This window comes from Miniopterus natalensis, chromosome 7 (genome assembly GCF_054644295.1).
Source record: "Miniopterus natalensis isolate mMinNat1 chromosome 7, mMinNat1.hap1, whole genome shotgun sequence".
NCBI classification, from domain to species: Eukaryota; Metazoa; Chordata; class Mammalia; order Chiroptera; family Miniopteridae; genus Miniopterus; species Miniopterus natalensis.
This window is the reverse complement of record NC_142087.1, coordinates 37,988,446-38,011,084: the sequence shown is the minus strand read 5'-3', so window position 1 is coordinate 38,011,084 and position 22,639 is coordinate 37,988,446. Positions and strand designations below refer to the sequence as shown.

The window sequence follows — 22,639 nt, the reverse complement described above, 5'->3', positions numbered from 1 at the left end:
ATGTGGCAGGCCATTGCTGTTTTGTCCTAGTAGAACAGAATGATGTTTGTTTTCTAGAATTTTTCCCCTGCATTTGCTAAATATGGAACATAAAATTGATCTCTTTTGGATGAGCTATTCCTTTTGTCAGGAAATTTCTCTCTGCAGGCAGTTTTAAAGACTTCAGGGTTCAAACCCCAGCACTAGTTTATGTGGGCGTGGGACAGTAGCTTACCCTCTCTGTGCTTCTGTTTCTTCATGTATAAAATAGACATGAAAACATTACGTACCCTCTAGATCTATCAGGAGGATCACATGCAAAAAGTATATGAACTGCACTTAGAACAGTGTACCTAGTAAGCAGCCAGCCCCTGTTTGTGCTGGAAAGGTGGAGGAAGACAGGGTGATTCTTCCTCTCTGCTCCTGTACATTAGTGGTCATCATCTGGGAATGCATGTCATTATGGCCTTTGCAAATTTTAAAAAGTGTAAGTGCCCGCCCACCTGTTCCCCCCTCCCTCACCACATCCAATTGAATCAGAAGCTTGGGGGACGTGATCTGTTATAAAAGCTGTAGGTGATTTGGGCATATGCTTCTGTTGTGGAATCACTGCTGCCAGTATCAGTCTCTGGCTTACAAGGGAAAGTGTTTATCAGCAAGCCTTCCTCAGGCAGTGTTCATCTAGAGCAAGGGTGTCTGTGTCAGGAAATGCACACCGAAATACCTGCTTGAAAATATATTTACCATATTGGATCCGTATGAATTTTGTTTTCTAGAGAAAGTTGAACTAGCTTGTCTGGCTAATGTTTGAGTTTAGGTTTGATATCTTTGAGGAAAGTGAAACTCTTTATAAGTGTGCTCCCCAGACCCTGCAGAAGCTCTCTGGGGAGTGAGGCCCCTGCTTACCAGTAGGGGCCAGTAGAGCAGCCTCGGTGTTCCCATGGCTCAGTTCTCTGTTATCATTGTTATTTGCAATTGTCATCTTGGTTTGGAGTTCCTTTTGATTGTTACTGGTGTATGGTTGCTACATTAGCTTCGCTCTGACCAGCCAGGGCCCGTGTTTTTGAGGCATCCGTGCTTCATGACCAACATGATGCAAATCAGGTCACTTCTCTAAAAACTGCCTCTGTGGAAACGTTAATTTGTTGGGAGTTATAAGCGAGTTAGAAATTTCTTGTCTGGCAGAACAAACATAAACATAAGAATGAGTGGGTCCTATTCACCCTTCTGCAGCATGTTTTCCTGTCTTGTATGACTGCGTAGAGGTACTTTGGCTCATTGTGATAAAAATATCCAGGCACTTCTTCTACCCCTGCACACTGCCAAAGCCGGCGACAACTGGCTTGCAGTCATGGCTCAAATCTGCAACTTGACTTTTCCTCCACTTAATTTTATAGCCATATTTTGCATATATCTTATTTTTAAAATGAGATAACATGCTAGATTCTACTATTTCAATAAAGTATTATCTTGAGATGATTACTTTAAAATATACAATGACATTTTGGGGCCACCTGTATATATTTTAACAGTTTTCTATATGCATGTAATATTTGGAGTGCTACTTTTCTTTTTTAATGGGAAAAACTAAAGTCCATAGAATTTATAACTTTTTTGTGGCCACACACTAATTTGGTGCCAGTTTCCCAAATGAAGCGCAGGTCACTTTTTAACTGTTACTCTTATCTTATTGATATATACCATTGCTTTTTTTCTTTTTTATTGAATTTATTGGGATGATATTGGTTAATGAAACTGTATAGGTAATACATCATCTGTATATTGTATTGTGTGCTAACCACCCCAAGTCAAGCCACCATTTATGCCCCCGTTACCCTCCTCCACCTCCCCCTACCTCCCTTTCCCTCTGGTACCATTGCTTTGGGTAGTCAACAACGAAAATATTTTATATAATTTCTCAAATGCATGTATATATGCATATATATCAATATCGTATTTAATTATATGAGATCTGTATTAGGCATTCACATATGGATATCAATTAGAAATATGTATCTATACATGCATAAGTTCTCTTATTGCTGGTATAATTTAGAATTACTTTTATCATGTCCTTTCACTTTCACTTGACTCAAATATTTTAAATTGTTTTTTATCACTTAGTATAGATTTTCCTCTCCCTTCCCCCCTTCCTTCCTTCCCTTTGCAAAAATGTACTCAAAATTTAAATACTGACTTTTATTTGTACTGATGTTTCCAGCAACCCACAATTCCTTTTGAATATCTGTCTCAGTTATTTCCAGGTTCTAGTTAAATCTCTCATTTGATTGAACATATTTTGTGCTTTTCTTAATAGGGAATTAATAGAGAAAATATTCTCAGGACAAACAAGCATTAAAGATATGTCTGTATTAGGCTATGGATAATATCCTAAATGAATTGGTGTGCTCACTAACCTTTGTGGCCTTGCCCGAGTTGTATTTTGAATGGCAGTTCAGCAATCCTTGCTAGCATTCACAGTTTCAGAGTGACTAACTGCTCTTTCAGTCTAGCTGCATAAATGTCTTAGGAGATACTATAAAAGGCACATTTCATGTCCTGTTTCAAGGAATCAACCTAATGAAAGAAATTGATGTTAAATCATTATGAGTTGAATCAGAACTATTTAAAACAATGAAAAGTTAGCACGAAGTTGTAGTTTATAAACAATTGGAACAGTATTCTAGTACATTACACTAAATTTGTATTCCCCCAAATAAAAGAATCCTTTAGTGTCTTATTTTTGACTCAGTCTAGTGAGATTCCCCAGCTCTTTTAGGAAATCAGTATGGCTTAGTGCACCTTGAATATAGAACAGAACAAGGACACCCCATCTCAGCAAAGGGAACCATGTGCTGGTGTGTTAGTCAGTGTAGGGATCACCTGGCATCATCTCAAAAGCCCAGGTCAGCTGGTATAGGTGCCCTGAGGTTCTGTTCAGCAGGAAACATGACCGTGATCAATTAGCTGCATGTGCCACGGAGCAGAGAGAAGTTGTATCATGCAAGCCACTGTAAGCACAATGGAACATAGCAAGCCTTATTTTCCATGCATTCATATGAGGCTAAATGAGGAGTTAAAAGCAAAAACACACCAAAGAGGCACAAACCACCTGCGGACATATTGTTGAAAAAAATCACTGGATCTTAACGTTTTTTTATTCAGATGGAGATTCATTAATATGTTATTTTGTACAATTACCTCCTTTCCTACTATCATGTGTGGTGCCACTCACAGTGACAATGGCATATGAAATGCCTTCATTAGGTGCCTGAAGAGCCATTCAACTAGCTTAGCTCCTCAGTAATATTCTGGGAATACTATTTAAAACAAGATTGTCTATCTCCCCCTTCTCTTCTCAGACAGTGATCTGGAGAGAGTTGGTCTCAGGTTTTAAACAATGAGAGACTTTCTTGGGTGGTGAAGAGTGTTTGCTATTGATTACTTAGGGCTTTATCAAGCTGGCATAGTTTGTGCTTTGCTTCAGAGCTTTTCTTTCTTTTCACTGATTTAATAAGACTCCTTACGGGAAGTGCCCTGAACAGCAGCCGTGGTGGACTTCATTATCCACACTGCTCGCTTCTCCTGAAGCTAAATGAGTCCATTGTGATCATTTCTTGGGAAATGAGTCCTCCTGGATGTGCATTTATGATGAGATAAACTATAATTTCAGCCATGTTTTTAAAGTGATGATATCTTTGGAAAAGAAATATAAGGAAACTGAATTTAATGATACAGATAACTAGCACCTTTGATGATTTCAGACATCCTCAATAAGGAGGTTGACAATAGAGTACCTCCTAGAGCTTAAATACTGCCACTTGAGAGAGCTTTGAGAAGTTACTTTTAGTGAAAAAAAAAAAAAAAAATCCTTTGAAGTCTGTGTAACTGTCAGAAAAAGGAGTGGTGTTCTAAAACAAATTGGAGGTACACCTAGTTGAGCAAGCTTAGGTTTGAAAAATGGTTTATTTCACAGATTTGAACATTGTGAAAACCTGTATCAGCATGTTCTCTGTTAATAACCTAAACAAAACTATTCTCATCAGTTTATTCTAGAAGTGTTAATGTCTTCTATATTTTAATAAGTGATTTACGTTTAGCTCTTTCAAAACTAAAGACTGGAGTGCCTGAAAGATGGTTCTTGGGTTTGCTTTTCAGAACCCCCTGTTCCGATTGCCCCACCTCAGCTGGCCTCAGTGGGGGCGACCTACCTGTGGATACAACTCAATGCCAACTCCATCAATGGGGACGGGCCCATTGTTGCCCGAGAGGTGGAATACTGCACGGCAAGTGGGAGCTGGAATGACCGGCAGCCCGTGGATTCCACGAGTTACAAGATTGGGCACCTCGACCCAGACACCGAGTATGAGATCAGTGTGCTCCTCACCCGGCCGGGGGAAGGTGGCACTGGATCCCCTGGGCCAGCACTCAGAACAAGAACAAAGTGTGCTGGTGAGTGTGGGAAACTTGGGACTTGTCATTGTCTTTCTGGGCCTTGACCTGTAGCACTGGTGCTCATCAGGTGGCTAACACGCTTCCCCAGCGCTGGAGCATCCTGTACAGGAACAAATAATTCCCTTCGCCTGTGAATAGTAGCCCAACAACCTGTGGACTTAGGGACCTCAAGGCTTGGCATCTCTCAGGCAGCTCCCACTCCTTTCTTTTGCTGTTGTTTATTTCCACCTTCCTATTTGTATCACACAGTTCAAGTGGGAATTGGTGCTAAAGTTGACAGCCGTCTGCTTTAATAATGTCTGTTCATAGGTCATAGCCTCTCATCCCGGTCCCTTTGTTTTATGTTCACAGTTAATGTGCTTATAGCCTGGAGGAGCTTTGGAATAATAGATTTCATCGAAGAGATAGCATTAAAGCTGTGTTTTTATTGATGGATATTTAATGGAGGGCTGCTTGCCAATGACATGGGCCCATTTGTTAAATAAGCAGGGTGATTTGTGGGCTTCATGCAGTCTTTGAGTTTAGATTATATAGTTCTAATTGACTGTGCTGAACCCACTCTGCAGCTTAAATAGAAGTAGGGCTGGTGGACAGAGAAATGGTGCGTCTTATAAAAAATCAAAACCCGAAGATTGCTCCCATGAGAGGGTATATTGTCGTTTCTGTATGGCTACGCTCTGACCAGAAGTAGAAATAGTATCTTGGGATACCGAAGTGTTCTTTGATCATTTAAATCAGTGATCCCTTTATTGAATTATGGGTTTAGGTGAAGAGATTCCATAAATTTTTATGGAGTTAATTAATTCTTTAGATAGCATGCTTTAAGTAGATGTTTCATTTTTTCTTCGTGATTTGTAGTATACTGTTTCCACAAGTTCAAAACTCATGGAAAAAATTCTACTTAGTTTAGCTTTTTTGTTTTTTGCTTTTTAAAAATAAGGTTTTTGTTAGAGAGGGGAACAGGTAGCTTTTTCTTCTGGGGATACGTGTCGGGCCTGTTTTAGTCAGCCCTGCGTCTTTGCCAGATCCACGCCCGCATGCTCATGTGACCCCAGTGCAGGGTCTCTGGAATAAGAACTGCTGTTTGGACTGGCCGTCCTCACAGCCCTGGTTGGCAGTTCCAAGGAGGAAGGAGTTGGCTAACCCTTTCCCCTCCTGGCCTCTGTAAGCCCTGTCATTTCCTCGCTCTCTTCAGTTGAATAAATTCCCCTTCCTTTTTGTGAAATAACTAATCATCTGTTGTAATGCAAACAATAGCTATGGAGAACACTGTACATATCATTCTACAATATAGGAATTGCTTTCAAATCTGTAATTTATTTCTTAACTACCTGTGAAGTCTCCAGGGCAGATGCTTGATCTTATTACCGGTGGGATGGGAGCCTGTGTGATCTCTGTCCCTGTCTGAGCATGCTCTGTAAGCAGTACATGTAGTGTTCTTCCACTTCAGTGTTATTTTGAGGAATCCTGTGTGGGATGTGCCAATATATAGTCTCCTTTGCTTTCCAAAAGAAGGTTAGAATTCTGTTGTCTAGACTGGAGAGAGGGTACATTGTTTTATTCTAGTCACTAACAACCCCACCTACTTTATGTTTCTAGTTCTGTTGTTTTTACATATTTTGTCTTTTCTCTTGGTTCGCTGCCTGTACATTTCAGCTATTGACACAATTACTATATACATTTCCCTGGAGTACAATGCATGCATTTCTGTTTTCAGAAAGTGTCTTTGTTGTTGCTGCATGATGTGTAAATATATAACTCTCAAAGAGACAGTGAGCCTTTTTAATAGCTTGACAGTCTTTTTAAAAAAATTAAAACCAATTTCAAGTTGATACTTGCATACCAACACTGTATCTTAAAGTCTTAAGCCTCACTTAAGCAAGGAAGCCCAGCGAGAAAGCACTGTCTTCCTCTTGCCATTTGCAACTTGCCATTGACTCTACTCGTGGTGTATCATGCACTGGTGTTAAATGCTTTTGAAATCACTGTAGTTGAACAAGTCAGTCTTAGGAAATGTTAGGTGACAGAATCAAAGCTAGAAATAAGACAGGGAGGCATGGTATGTGGGTGAGGAAAGTGAAGTCAAATGAGACTTTTTACTGTAGGAAGAAATATAGTTTCACCCTCTCTTGACCTGAGGCTTTTGAGAAAATCTGAAGATAAGACTAGTGACTGCTGTTGGTGAGCAGTGGGACATTGTGGAAAGCAGACTTAGTTACAACGAAGAAGACAGCTGCTGCAAACTATAGACTGAAAAATTGGGTAATGGTCCCAGACTATTACTCAGATGGTTTGTGAGCACTTAGGGTTCATAAGGAGCAAGTCATGGGTCTCATAAGCTGGGAGGGACTCCAAGCATTCTGCAGAGTCAGTGGAAAATGTCCAAATGTCCTTGGTCTGGCTTGAACCAGTGGATGAATCTATTAGGGTGATATGTAGGAGGAATAATTCCACATTCATCTGGTATGATTTAAAAAGCCAAGAGTACTAGTACAGAATTAGAGTAATAAAAATTAGCAACAACATACATAAAAAAGATACTGAGAGCTTGGCTTAAATGCATATGAATCTATAATATGATCCATATTGTATTAAATACTCTGTAATACTATTGCCTCACCCCCAAAAAATAATTTAATGTAATCCAAGATTGCATTAAGAAAGCAAACTGCCTATGTTGAACGAGGTGATAGTCTTATTCTACCAGTGCTACTCAGCCCCCCTGTAACTACTATATTTATTTCTGTTCCTGCATTTTAAGAGCAAGAGCACAAAATAGACTGTGCCTCAAGGGATAGCACAGGATAGGAAAGATTCTGAAACCTTGCTCAACCAGTGAGGAAAGATGGAAAGAAATGAGAAAGGTAATGGAAAAAAATAGTGTCTGCAAATTTTCAAGAGCCGAATCATGAATAGTGGGTTTCCAATGGCTTAGACATTCCAGCAGGACCTGAGTGTAGAAAGGGATTTCTGTATTCCAAAGAGGACTGAGTGGTTGAACCTGAAGAATCTCAACATGAAGATTCTATGATTCACGTATTGTTCTCTTTCTAATGAAATGATCCATCATATGTTTCTACCCTGACAGTATGAATTTCACTTCTGTGTTATCCTTGTGCAAGTACTCCACAATTATGCTTATCAAGGCCTGCTTTGCAGGCCTGTGGAGGTTTACAAAAAACTGAGCAAAAGGGGGGAAAATAGTGAGTTTTTAATATTGCTAAATAGATTAAATTTTAAGAAATGACTTTTATTCTGAGATATCCTGTCTGGGTGTTGTGCTAAAATATCTGTGTTATGAAATGATGAAGTCAGAGAGTACTAGAGCCAGAGTCAGCGCTTGAGAACACAGGCTCTAGGCCCAGGCTCCCCGGAGCTATATATGTGACCTGGGAAAACTGCATACCTTCTCTGGACCTCTGTTGCCTTATCTGTAAAACAGGGGTGATAATAATAATATGTGTCTTGTAGTGTGGCTAAGACACCCTAGTAAGCTAATGGGAAGAAGGTGCTTAGAAGAGAATTTTACATATAGCAAGTGGTCAATAAAAGTTAACTGCCATTTAAATTTTTTTTTTAATTCTGTAACATTTTCAATCAAAAGAGTTAGATGTTGGCAGCCTGATTTCATTGTCCCAGATAAATTGAAAATCTGAGGACCACAGTTTTATAATATGGGCTCATAGAATTTCCTGCGTATTTGCCTTCGTGACAGACATCATTCCCTCATTCTTGTAAATTAAATCTCTTTCTTTTCGGCAAGCTTTCTTCTCATTTCTGTGCTAAACTAATGAGATCCATCCTATCATGTTTTGGTGACACCCATGAAAATATATTTTGCTTCTTGAGTTAAAATGGCAAAATCGCTATTTATTGTCCTTCTCTATGCAGCGGAATCGATTTTCATGTGTGGCTAGTAGACACAATCTCATTACCTGCTCAGGTTTCTCTCAAGAATTGTATTGTGGCACACTTCCCGAGTTCTTGCTCCTGATGCTTCTGAAAATTATTGTCAAATATATGCACAAGCTCTCCACATCGACCTTGACCAAATCACTTAGCTTTTCTGGTTCTACTGCCTCTTTAAACAAGGGCTGTGACATCTGCCCTGTCAGAGGTGTTTTTGAAGATTGGATTAGATATTATCTGTGAAGGTATTTTACAAATTATAAAAGTGCTCTGCCTACATGGTGGGTTTTTTTTAATGATTATATTCAGGAACTTGTTTCAAGAGTTAAACACACATCCTGTTATTTTCCAGCTTTGCAGTTCAGCTATAGTTGGGTAACCTCAGGGAGTTGAAATTACTTCAGTATCCAGTTAAGCAAAATGCAATTTAGTTTGTGTTTTCTATTATATCTCCTATTCTTATAATTATGTGCAGCTTGTATATCACAAGCCATTAAGTGGTAGCTACTTGAAAAAGAGAAACGGATAATGCATTTAGATTAATTTTCACAGTGGACTTTTTATGTGTTTTATTTTGGGATATTGCTTTTTATGTATTCTAGTTATTGTTTAACTGTGGTTAAGTGGTTTGCTAATAACTGTCCCCGGGAGTTAAAAAAGGGTGATGATAAACTAATGACTTAACAATTAAGACTGGTGAGAGTAAAGGAAAGCTGAACTGAAATGTGTGTTTTAGAATTAATATACTAAAAATCTTTGGAAAAACAATGATTGCACCTTTTAAAACTGTATTCATAAAATATTTATTGAACTCCCATATTGCAAGATACATTCCCAAGTCCTAAGGGTATAACAACAGGACAAGATCCTGCATTCGGAACTGATAAATTTGGGAGTATTGGAGGGAGGAAATGTATAGGCAATAAACAAGTATGCATCAATGGATATATAATATGATAAATGCTATAAAGAAAAGAAAAGAGAGAGAGCGTGCAGGCAGGAAATTTTTTTAAAGATTAATTTTTAAAAATTTAATTGTGGTAAAATAACAAAATTTACTATCTTCACTATTGCTAAGGGTACAGTTCAATAATGTGAAGTAGGATCAACCAGTCTCTCGAACTTTTTTATCTTGCAAAACTAGAACTCTGTCCCCATGCTCACTCACCATATCCCCTCCACGGGGCTTTGTCAACTGCCACTCGCTTTTCTGTGTCTATGAATTTAACTGCTCTAGGTACCACATATAAGTGGAACCATACCGAATTTGTTCTTTCAATTAATGATTGTCAAAGTTTAAAAAAGCTTTATCCTTATGACTTATGGAAGTCTTGCCTACTAAAGCAGGTAGTACTGCTGTGTTTCCAGAGAGTCGAAGTACAAATAGGTACCTAGAAGTACTATGTCAGAGTGGAATAGCCATCCCATCAGCTGTCAGCTTTCTGTTTGTCAAGAATGAAGAGCGATATAAGCAATGAGAGAGTTTTTTAAAATAATATACTATTCTTTTAAACTAGTATGAAACTAGTATGGGTGAGTGAATATAATACCTATTTGCAGAGGCATGTATTTAGTTTATATATGCCTAGTTAGTACCTTTTACATAACTGTAATAAAAACTTTGAATATGTGTTATATTAAAATTCATTTTTGTTCTCAGTTGCTTTGATAACATGCAGTTATAGCCATTTTATCTGTAGTATTTTCAGTGACACAAGAGGTGGGACATATTTTTCGTCTACTTCCAATCACTCCATTTTCCAGTGCATCTTGGTCTGAGAGAGACTGAGTTTGTGCCAGCCTGTTGTGGTACGCATTTTCATGTACCACCTGTTCTTGTATCCAACATGGTAGTTGTAACTGTGGCACTGGAGCAAATATACCTGTGTAGCCCTCTTATGTCCTTGCCATAACTTAGATGAACACACATGTACGTGAGCAAGGGCTCAGCAGTCCTTCTGGGCAGAGGCCCAGAAACCTGGCCTGTGGGAATGTTCTACCAACTACAGGGTTGAAGTTTTGCGTTGTCTTATCAGATATACCCTGAGAACATCTCTCAGTGTGGTTTATGTAGTAGCATACTCTTTCCCACCAGGTCCAGTCTAAATCTCATGAGATTTAGGCTCATATTGGTTTTTAAATTTTAATTCACCCCGTTTGTGAAATGTGACCCTGGAATGGCTTGTTTTAAATACGCCTGAATGAGATTCACATATGGGAATTGAGTGGTGAATAGATTTCTTGGCAAGGGGGCTTTGCATGAAGCCCAAACTGTGATGCCTGCATTCCACCGAAGGCCGACCTATGTCTATTTATTTTTTTTAGTTCCTCTTATGGGGAAAAAAAGAAACAGTCTGGTTTCAGTGGCGTTGATCTGAAATTAAACACTGCCAAAAACCAGATTTGTTTTCTTTCTAAATCAAGGATAGTCAGATTTATCTTTTCTGTACAAAACTGCTGCCAGCATTACAACATGTATTTGGACTTACAGGGCTGACCCATGAGCCCTCGGGGGCAGCTGGGAACCCCTCTAAGATCTTACAATGGCTGTTATTCAGAATGAATACAGCCCAAGCGCCTCATTGAATGGAACATAATTTATTTTTAATATAAGTTTACTTACCAGGGAAAAAAATTAAAGTGTTCTAACTCTGATTCTAAAATAGCTCTGCCAAAGGGCAACATGTTTTCAATGCATTTCCAACACATTGAACCATTAAGAACCTTTTTTAATTATAAGTACTAGAAGGGCATAAAGGTGTCTTCCCTATTTAGACAGCAGAGGTAAAAACATCACATTGGTTAGCATCGCATTGGGGAGGGGACAAGAACATAGTAGCAATGTGGCCCCTTTTTTATTATAATATTCTGTTCCTTCCTTACAGATTTTTATGCCCCAGGGGCCTTGTAATATCTGAACCTCAGATCCAGCTGCCTTTAAACATTGGGTCAGCACTTTCCCCCATCTGAACCTTTAGGCCACACAGAGTAATCTTGTGTGAGAGGTTTAGAAGTGCTTGAACCAATGTCACCCTAATAAATTCAATAATAAAAATTTTAAAAAAAGACCCGACAAATGGACGCAGTTGCTTTCAGAGTCATCCACTGACTTCTCTAGTGCCGAGAGCGTTCTCGAAGTGTGTCCAGCGGGGTCCTTGCCTGTGAAGAATGAGAGTATTAGCAGCACTTCCTCTAGGCCTGATGTGGAAGCCCCCCAGAGGCAGCTTCCTATGTAGCTTTGAGTCAGCTGAGGAATTGGCTGAGGAATTTGAGAAAATTAAGAGAAACATCTGGAGATTATCAGTGGCCTCGCCCAGCCGTGCCTCTGATGGGTCATTTAACCCTGAAAAATATCATAGAACTGTTTGGGGCCACATTTGGGGTGGGGGCAACAGTTGTGAGTATGCGAAACATAGAATTTTTTCGTGTATTATTTATTAATTATTGTATTACTTCCCATATGAACAACTGTAAGCCTACTTTTGCCCTGCCCTGTACGTCTGTCCATTAGGAGCTTGAGCCAATTCCTGTTCTACTGCTCTGAGTCCATCAGCCTCTGTTAAATAGGGTTTGGCTATCTTAGGGAAACAGCGTTATCAGCGTTAGTCCCTCATTGGGTACCACCTACAGTATGTGGCGTGTGGCCCTAAGGCCACTGGAATGCTTAGGGGTGCCTCTGCTTCCCACAGCAGTGTCTTCTAGAAAAACGATGACACCTACTAAATTTTCTTTGCACAATTTTTAAAAAGACCCTGGGTCATCTAAACTTCCCCCAAAATCTCATATATTTACCAAAAATAATAAAGTATTGTTAATGAAATTATTAGTTTTTATTAAATCAAATGCCTTTTTCCTTATCAAATTTGTGATGCAGTAGAGTTGTATTTTATGGTCTCTATGTAAGCATTTATAATATACTGGGGGACCCTACATAATCAATATATACTGCATACTTATGTTTTCTGATAGAACTTGCAGTATGATTGACCATTCTAAATTATCATAGAGTTTTATAATTTTATCACTGCCTTTGTGTATATGTTGGACGTATTTAGAGAAGATGAATGTTCATTGGTTAACTTCCTTCACTTTAAAGCTGACTGTCTTGGGTTGAATGCTGGTTCCGACACTAATAGCTAGAAAATACTGCAAGAAATTACTTAAATGTCCTGAATGTAAGTTCTCTAATAATTCTAATTAGTTTTCTAGCAATACTGGCACCTTCTTTGTAGCACCGCTGGGAGAATTAAATAAGCTAAGGCATAAACAATGGCTAGCAGAGTACCTGTTCACCTGGTGCACCCTGAATTCTAAGTAGGCTTGCTAGTAAATTCTGATCCTTTTATAAAATCAATAAACTTGTTACAACTGAGGATACATGCTACTATGGCAAAATCTCCCAATTAAGACGATTAAACTCAGTAGGTTGGGTTTTGTTTGACACACACACATCAAGTTGCAGTTTGTCTTAAGTAAAACAAAAAGAATATGTATCTTCTCAAGCTAATGTCAAAAAATTATAACATGTTTAGAACCTCGGAGAACATTCTGACTCTTTCGCTTGTTGTCAGGACAGAAAACAACATAGTGACCTAGAGTGGGTGGCAAAGAAAACAGAATGTGAATGTTTAATTCACCTGTGAGACCTCGTTATTCTGTGGGCGAGGAAGTATTAGCAATTATCAGCAACTTGATGAATACTTGTGACACCTAAACTTTTTGGAGAGTGAAGAGCACTGCCCTGACCCTGAAACCCCTGTTTGTCCAGAACACACAAAGCTTGACAACCACAGTATGATTTGAGTAGCAACACAGCCTCTGGGGTACGACCAAGGTGTTTTGGGGGACATCTTTCCCTTTGTTCACTCACCTACAGATCTCAGGAAGGCAGAGGACCCTTATTGAATGAGATTTGTGATGAGGTTATGATGCTGTGGATCTAAGGAGTTGAAATTCACAGGTAAAATCTTCCACTGCGACGTTGCTTCTGAGGCAAGCTTTTATTCTGCGCCCCTTCCCCAAGAGCAGAACCGGTTTTAGAATGGCCTTTGTCTTCAGAACATACTAGGAAAAGTTCACTCGCTCTTACCCAACCAGGAGTGCTATTTGTTTGTGCCTGGAATCTCGAACTCAGCGTGGTCAGAACCACTTTCATAAATTGGGAAACAGTTGGATTTTATCTTTGACCTTATATGTCCTGTGTGCTTCTGTCCGTTGTTCCCTAAGCATGCTCAGATCCATTCTCTTATCAAACCTGCTCTCAACTTATTTGTCCCCATTAATGTGGATAAATAACTTATCAGAAGACACGCAGTGACATTTGGCCTCCAAATAGAACTTGCCTACATCATCTGTAAGGATATGCTGCTTATGTTGTTCAAACTAAGTAAAATAGACAAGAGCTAACACTTCCACAGGAATAACAGCAGACTATAAAAGCTTGGTGATATGTCAAAATTTTAGTTTATAAAGGTTAACCATGATCCTTTGTTTGTGTAATATTTTTTATAAATTAATTTTAAGAATAAAAGGAACAGGTGATTATATTACCTATTAGAATAAATTACAAGTGAATAGAAAGCTTTAAAAATGAATAATGCATATAAATGAAATTAAAACTACAAATACAAGAAATTTGATTAGAAAGTGTGGTTATACCTATTATTAAAACAAGAAAGATAATAGCACTGCTTGATATCAAAACTGCCGATCTCCCATCCATGTTATTACCTTTGTAGAGTGAGTAATAGGAGTAATATCACTATGCAGGTAAAACATTTCTACTGACCAGAAAGCAATATTTCTTTCAAGTAGATTTAGACAAGTAACTGTAGACACCTTTTATAATTGGCATTGAAAACCTTTTCTAGTATAAATAATTGGTAGAGAAGAGACAGGTGTTAAAATAAATTTCCATTTGCTGTGGTCAATGTGGTGCATTCATTTGGCATGTCAGCCCGTGCACCTTAAGGTCACAGGTTCAGTTCCCAGTCAGGGCACATACCTAGGTGGGATTCAATCCCAGGTATGGGCAGGTGGGATACACAGCCGATAGATGTCTCTCTCTTACACCAGTGTTTCCGTCTCTCTCTTCCTCCTTTTCTAAAAATCAATAAAGAAAGAAAAAATATGTTTCCATTAAATATTATATGTTGTCATTTCACTTTTCTTTAGGTAGGCTATATTGCACTTAATTTGTATCACTGCGTTATCATAAATAATATTTGACATCTTAATGTTTATATTTTGTTAGTGATCTGTTTTAATTACTGAAATCAAAGATGCTATATAAGAGGCAAAAATACAGAAATGTATGATGAAGTAATTAGTATCTTTCTTCATCTTTCCTTCCATGCTTTTTCTGTGGCTAATACATAGGTGTTTATCCTTCTGCATCTCTCTCTATGCCCATTTAGACATATTAATGTCAATGTATGTCCCAGGTCTGTTCCTTACTGATTATGACAAAATGAGATCATACTGTACATAGTAGCATTCTGCAAATTTATTTTACGTCTTTCAGTATTTTCTAAACATCTCTCTACTTGCTGAAGTCTAACGCAATATACACAGTTTTAACTCACTCTTAGTAGTAGCTATTTATTATTCTAGAGTATCTACACCCTAATTATTCAGCCCTCATTTTTTTTTTTTTATGGATAGGTTCTTGTTATTTTCTATTAAAAGTAATATATCAGTAAATATCTATAAAGATGTGTCCTTATATAAATTATTTTATTCCTGTAGGTTACAGTTTTAAGGTAGAATTGGTGGGCCAAAGATAAGTGCATTTAAGATTTTAGTAGATGTCACATTATTTTCCCAAAGGCTAGCAAGTTAAACTCTACCAGCAGGTGTGAGAACAGTAGTTTCCTAACAGGCTTTTGAGCATTGAATATTAATGCTTGTTTAAAATTTGCTGCCAGTTTATTGGTTTAGAAATGGTTTATTTTAATATGCATTTCACTTTTTTTCATGTGTTCACTGAAACACATATTCTTTCATATTCTTTCACCATCAGATCATCTATTTCTATTCTTAGGATGTTTTTCCAGTCTTTTCCTTTTCAATTTGTAGGAGTGGTTTATATCAGTAAGTTATTAACCATTTGTCTGTCATACATGTTTTATAAATATTTTCCCTCATTCTACCATTTGCCTTTTGACTTTATTCATGGTACATTTTGTTAAGGAGAAAATGTTTACATTTTCTATAGTTAAATCAATCATATCTTTTAGGGCTACCACTATATATTAATATATGTTAAAAGTTTCATTAGAATTTAAATCAATCCAAACATAATTTATTCTAGGTAGATGGCCAGATATGCAGTAGCATTTGCTAATTACACCATTGTTTTCCTTGTGGCTTCTTGCTTTCCAATCTTGTTTTAGAAGGTATTTTTCAACATTTTCTTTGAATATTTTTAAAGAGTATTTTTTTCCTTAGGTCTTCAATCAGTGAAATTCGGGTCAGAAATCTTGTGGGGAAGTCTACAGGGCTGGGAAGACCTCTGGGCAAGGTTTCTTCACTCTTTAATGATGAACAAAGGAAATGGCCCTTTCTCACCTTTGTTCTGGGAAGGAGTGTGATGTGTCCAGGAATGCAGCAGGCATCAAGTGACCACAGGGAAGCCAGCTAAAAGTTCCACAGCATAAAAACTGAGTAGGCATAACTGAATTAAAATACCCCCACACCTAATTTTGGTTTGCTTTATTTATCTATTTATTTTTATATGTCTTTATTGATTTCAGAGAGAGGAAGGGAGAGGGAGAGAGAAAGGTAGAAACATCAAAGATGAGAGAGTCATTGATCAGCTGCCTCCTGCACACCCCCTTCTGGGGATCGAGCCTGCAATCCGGGCATGTGCCCTGAACAGAAATCAAACCGTGATCTCCTGGATCATAGGTTCATGCTCAACCACCAAGCCATGCCGGCCGGGCTGCTTCATTTATTTATTCATTTATTAATCTATCCAACAAATATTTATTGAGATTTTGTTATCTGAGAGTTACTCTTCTAGGCTTTGGGGATACAGTGGTGAGTAAAACAAATGAGTACCCTGGCCTCATGGACATCGCTTTCTAATTTATATTTCTCCATTGCTTTGCAGTGTGGGTGCATATTTACATGAAGCAAAGCTTGAATGGATTCATAGAACAGTGTAGGGAGGAAGTTCTAAGTAAGCATAAACATTAGGGCAGACTTTACAAATAAACTGTTTTAATCAGGATGTTTTGGACTGCAAGAAGCATAAAGCCAGTTCAAGCAGACTAAACAATAAGGATATTTATTAACTTGTAGTAACAGGAAGTCCATAGATGATCACACTTTGCAGTTTGTTGATTTAGTGGCTCAGTCATATTATCAGGGACTTGAGTTCTTTCTAAATCTCTCCTGCATTGGCTTTAACCCAGGGCTGGCCCTCTTCATTGTCATAAGGTGACCTTTTGAAGCAACTAGAAAAACAAGCTTTGTTCAAATCTGACAGGAGGGAGAGAGAAACTTCTCAAACCTAAGCTATAACTCCTTCCTTTCAATCTGTTAGGCCCAAAAGTGCCAGTAGTAATAACTGGGACATTTTTATGAGCTGACTGACTCAGTCCTTAGTCTCAAGCCTCACTGTACTTCAGTGATGTTATTTACGTCAGAATCACGGGAGGCTTGTTCAGCGATAGCCTGCTGGGTCCCACCCCAGAGTTCATGCTTTAATAGGTTTGTGGTTGGGCCCAGGAATTTCTGTTTCTAAAAAGTTTCCAAGTGCTGCTGCTGCTGCTGGTTGAGAATTGCTGATTTGGAGTAATGAAGCTGCACCCCTGCACTATAAACCTATTAGAATGGCCAAAATCCAGAACACTAACAGCACCACTTGCTGGTGAGCATGTGCAGCAATAGGACCTCTAATTCATTGCTTATAGGAATGCAAAATAATACATTTCCTTATCAAGACAGCTTGGCAGTTTCTTACAAAACTATACTTTTAACATGCAGTCCAGGGATCGTGCTCCTTGGAATGTATGCAAAGGAGTAAAACTTACGTCCACACAAAAACCTGCACATGGATGTTTATAACAGCTTTATTCATAAATGCCAAAACTTGGAAGCCATCAAGTTGTGCTTTAGTAGGTGGGACAAATAAACTGTGGTACATCCAAACAGTGGAAAATTATTCAGTGCTAAAAAGAGCTATCAATCCATAAAAAGACATGGAAGAAATTTAAATGCATATTACTAAGTGAAATAAGCCAATCTGAAAAGGCTATGTTTGTATAATTCTAACCATATGAGATTCTAGAAAAGGTAAAACTATAGAGACAGTGAAAAGATCAGTGGTTGCTAGCAGGGGAGAGAGGGATGAATGGGCAGAACACAGAGGGTTTTTAGGGCAGTGAAAATCCTCTGTGTGATATAATGGTGGATACATGTCATTGTACATTGGACCAAACCCACAGAATGTAAACTGGTGGGAAATGTTGATAATGAGGGAGATTATTTGAAGGGACAGAGAGTATATGGGAAATCTTTGTACTTGCTGCTCAATTTTGCTGTGCGCCTAAACCTGCTCTTAAAAAAAAAAAATGTAGCCCGGCCAGACGTGGCTTAGCAGTTGAGCATCAACCTCGGATCCAGGAGATCGCAGTTTGATTCCCGGTCAGGGCGCACGCCTGGATTGCGGGCTCGATCCCCAGTCAGGAGCCTGCAGGAGGCAGCCAATCAATGCCAACTCTCTCATCATTGATGTTTCTCTCTCTCTCTCTCTCCCTCTCCCTTCCTATCTCTGAAATCAATAAAGATATATTTTAAAAAATAAAATAAAAATTTTTTAGTGTGCCCTTGGGTCTAGAGATGGGATCAGCTGTCCCTGACCCACAAGGTGTGAAGAGCTAAATAGTTGAATGAAACCAGGGATTTGGCAAGCTGCTGGGAAAGGAGAGAGAAAAATGAATGCTGGAGAAGAATTGACAGGGTCCTTTATAGTTGATATGAACTGAAGTACTTGTAGTCAAATTACTGTTGAGAAATTGGATAAAGGTTAATTTTGAGTAAATGTGTTTGAGGTTAAGTACTTATATACTATGAATCAGAATTGAGATCTGCAAGAACCATACTTTTAAAAAAAAAAACAACAACGTGATTTTATTAGAGATACTAGAAAATTTTACTACAAGGATTAATTGGAAATCCATTCTTCATAGTCATTGTGGATCTTACCTTGAGTCCAGTTATAATGAGGGAAATTTACAGCACCTGAATTGTTAGAGGATGTTGGGATGCCATTCTCTGTGGACCTCTCATATTTTGGCACAACTTGCCAGAAGAGGCACTGATGGCCTGTGTTCTGGGCTGCCTTTTCAAGAGTGTTTGTATAGTGAAGTGCCTTGGCAGATAGAGATAGCGCCTGCCACTGGAGCAGAGGAGAAGTGTCTTATTGTTCAGTATAATATAATAAAGATAATGTATCTCTCTGGAGCAAAAGGCAGACAGGTTTACTTACACCCATAATAAAAGGTTTGGATTTCCTAAACTCAGGGTTCTTCAGATATAACACAAACCTACTGCGTGTGCAACATGACTTGGACCCAGTGTGTTGCTCCCATGGACTTTAAGGGCAAGGGGAACCAAGGGCAACTTGAAGCTCATGCTACTTGCTGTGTTGTTAGTAATGAAGTCCATTGTCTCTAACCTAGCTATCTGTCAATGTATGTGAAACTAGGGCCAGTAATTTGTAATATGAAAATTGGGTAAAATCTCAGACCCTTCACAGTTCTTGACAGAATATACGTATCAGAAAAAAAATTGAGTTCTTTATAATTTCATCTGACTCTTGCATTTTGTTGACTGGGAAATTGAGACCTGGAGAATGGAGTGAGTCACATAGTGCACAGCTAGTCCATTTGCACGTGTAAGCAATGACTCTATTTGCACAAGTGCACATCCAATCTATTTATAGAAGTACATATATAGTCTGTTTGCACAGGTGCACAGGGAGTCTTTTTACACAAATGTACAGCAAGTGTTTGTGCAAGTTCACATCCATTCTGCACAAGTGCACAACAAGTCTATTTGTGCAAGAGCATAGCCAGTTTGTGTATACAAGTGCACAGCAAGTCTGTTTATATGAGAGCACAGCCAGTCTGTGTACACAAATGCACAGTGTCTGTTTGCACAAGTACACAGCAAATCTGTAGCTGCAGAAGCAGCTCAGAGCCAGCACTTGAGGCTCTCAGTGCACTTTGTTTTTTGCCTTGCTGTAAACCCCAGCTCTTTGAGAAAAGCCTATAGCCCTCATTTAGAGTTGATTTAAGGATGTGGTTAGACAATAAGAACTTCTCATTTCAAGATAAAACCAGATAAAATTGACATAAATTGAGTGGGGTGGTTAGTTGTATATAGTATATAGATATAACCTGACAGGGCTATTCAGCCCTAAGAGATATTTGGAAGAAGAAAAGATAATTATCTGCCAGAGTCATTTAGGTGTAACTCTACTAAGTGAAACGTGAGGTTAGTTGACCTTCTCTACTATTTCCCAATTTGTGTGTTAGCTTGTTGCTCTAATTCTGAGGCTATGTGTCCATTTATTTTTAATTATAAAGCGTAACTCTGCTTGACTACCAGATACGAATATGCTTTCTAGCTAAAAGGATATGTAGACTTAGCAAGGTGGTCACATTAACTGTTTTGTCCTCAGTTACTCTCTCACATTAGCAAGACCATCCCGCTCACTTATTAGGTGTACAATGGTGATGCTTTTTTGTTTTAATACATTAGTATGTATCTTTTTCTCTTTAAAAAAATAATTTTTATAGTACTGTGAAATTGTAACTCTTGTTCTATATTTTATCAATATTATATCTGACCCATTTATAGCATACTGATCACATATCAGCTTTAATTATTAAAAAGGTTCATATTACAATAGCAAGGTTAGACTGTTTACTGTTATGAAAGGTCTGTGAGCAGGGGACAGAGTATTCTTTCATATAAATTCCAGTACTATTTCATAATTTTTTTAAAACAAAGACACACCTTTTTGCCCTCAGAATTGCCTATAGCGACTTTAGAAAAGTAATACTTTGCCGTGGAAGCTAAGAGAACATGGCTCTGGGCTCCAACCTGTGTTTTCACTCAGCCATATACCTGTGTCAAAGAAAATTGAATGTTACCTAGGTGACCTATCTATAAGCTGGGTCTTTAATTTCATTGTGGCTATTGGAGCTCTCACTGTGGTCAAAGTGAAAAAGGAAGCGAGGGCAGAGAAATGATTTGTGCAGATGATCTGTATCTAGCCAACAGAGGAAATCATTGACCCTCCACTGCAGGTTGCTTTTCTGGCCACCTTTGTCTAACCCTGTCTGAGTATATAAAACACACAAGCACCCCATTCTAGGATAGAATCCTGGAGTTTCTAAAGATGATTTTTAAAGAAAGTAGCAATGTAGGTTAGTTTGTATGTAAAATTATTGAGGGTTTAGGAAGCAGAAATTCCAACTTAGCAACTGAGCATTCTTCCCGATAAGTTAATCATTTGGGCAGCCTTGGAAACATTTTAATAATAGGTTTAGAAATGGACCTAAGCTATTCTTTTGGACAGATTATGAATCTAGGATGTTTCAGCTGAGACAAATGGTTAATGTGCTATGTGATGTATTTATTAGTCCAAATGAAAAATATTTAAGTTAAACTTTCTTTTCCCAAAGAGAGTGTATAGCTCATAATATATTTGCATTACTTATCTTTTCCCAGCAGTTTATGCTCAGAAAATGACATATTTTTTATAATTAATAGCAGAATTGAAATATAAAGTAAGATGTCAGAATGGGAAACCGTAAGCTCCCGTGTTTGGTGATGCGGTCCATGTCCCTTTGTCACCTTGACGCCTGCTGCCGGTGCGGGGGGCACGCAGGAAAGCTGTGATGGCTGCACTGGCGTTTCAGTTGCAGCTGCTTTGGACCCATTTCCTCGCCCTGACCGAGGAGGGCTGCGGGGTCGGCGGAAGCTCAGCCTCACCCTGGTCTGATGTAGGGGGTGCGCCTGCATCTCCGTGTCTGTCCGTAGCCCAGCTCAGAGGGAGCTCCAGGCGCTGCCTGCTAGATCTCGGCTGCCCTAGGTGTGCTGTCTCTTTCCGTCTTTACTTAATTACCTGTGTATTTCTGACTCTTCATCCCGAAAATGTAGCTGAGCATCTTTCCCCACAGCCTTCTCTGCCCCGTGCCCCCAAGATAAGTATTGTTCTGCCAGTGTCCCTTAGCTCAATAAATATTGCCACGAACTTCCCACTTATTCCAGCCAGAACCTTTTGACTCACCCTTGACTCTTTCCGCTACTTCACCCCCACACTGAATCTATGTCTGAATCCTACCCATTCTTCTCCCAGAGCCTCGGTGCGTGAAGGGCCTCCGCAGTGCCACGCACCAGCCTCCGCCACCCACCGTGCTTCGCTCTGCGTCCCTGTGGCCCATCATCCCAAGTTCCTTTTGCTCCCCTCCGGACTTTCTCTGTCCTATAGACAGAGGTCTTTTAAAAATGCAAATCTAATCATACCATGTCTAAGCAAAAGAACATAAAATACAGACGCCTTCCTGTGCAGCTTGCCAGCACGTAGTGTCCCCTTCCCTGCTGCCTTTTGCTGCGTTGCTGTTCTCACCGCCTGACATACCACGCGTGCACTCTGTGTGTCAGTCTGTCTCCCTCCACCAGAACGTAAGTTGCAGGAGGGCAGGGCTTTTGCCCGTTTCGTTCGCAGTGCCAGCGCCACGGAAGGCACTGATGGGGCAGGGATGGAGGACAGGCCCCCGTCCCGCACTGCCTGGCTCTGGCCTCCCCTTCCAGCGGCTCTCCACGTGGCTCCTGTGCTGTCTCCGCTTCAGCTTTATTGCACTTTCTCTTTCCTCAACTCAAGCTTCTCCTTCCTGCCTAAGAAACAGCACTTTCCCCTCCTTTGTGCGCCCTCTTCAGACCCTGGCTTAAACATCCCTTCCTCCTGGAGTTCCCCTAACCTACCTCTAGGCAAGAGAACCACGCGTTCCCTTGTAGTTACTTTAAACATCAGATCTCTGCTGCCCTGGAAGCCTCAAGTCTTCGGTAATAATGTCTGTGGGCTCTTGGCAAATACTTAGTGAATGAATCCATGCCATTCAGAGTCTGTATTAGCGTCCAGTGAGCAGTGAATTATAAGTTTTTCTCCTCAAAGGGGCCAGGTACACTAGTGGAAGTGTGAAGACGTCAACCTAATAGGCAGCTCCCAGCATCCGTTCCTCACCGCGCCTCGTCTGCCAGCTGCAGGCCTCCCCTC

The 22,639-nt window shown here is 39.4% G+C and overlaps 1 protein-coding gene across 1 annotated transcript in view; it reads left to right on the top strand.

Moving 5' to 3' along the window:
* The window catches only part of PTPRM (protein tyrosine phosphatase receptor type M), a 617,147-nt gene that overhangs the window by 278,709 nt on the left and 315,799 nt on the right, over positions 1 to 22,639 (top strand). The window contains exon 7 of the mRNA XM_087818949.1: positions 4,138 to 4,431. Coding sequence (XP_087675075.1) covers positions 4,138 to 4,431 — 294 coding nt within the window. The remainder of the gene's footprint in view (positions 1 to 4,137; positions 4,432 to 22,639) is intronic.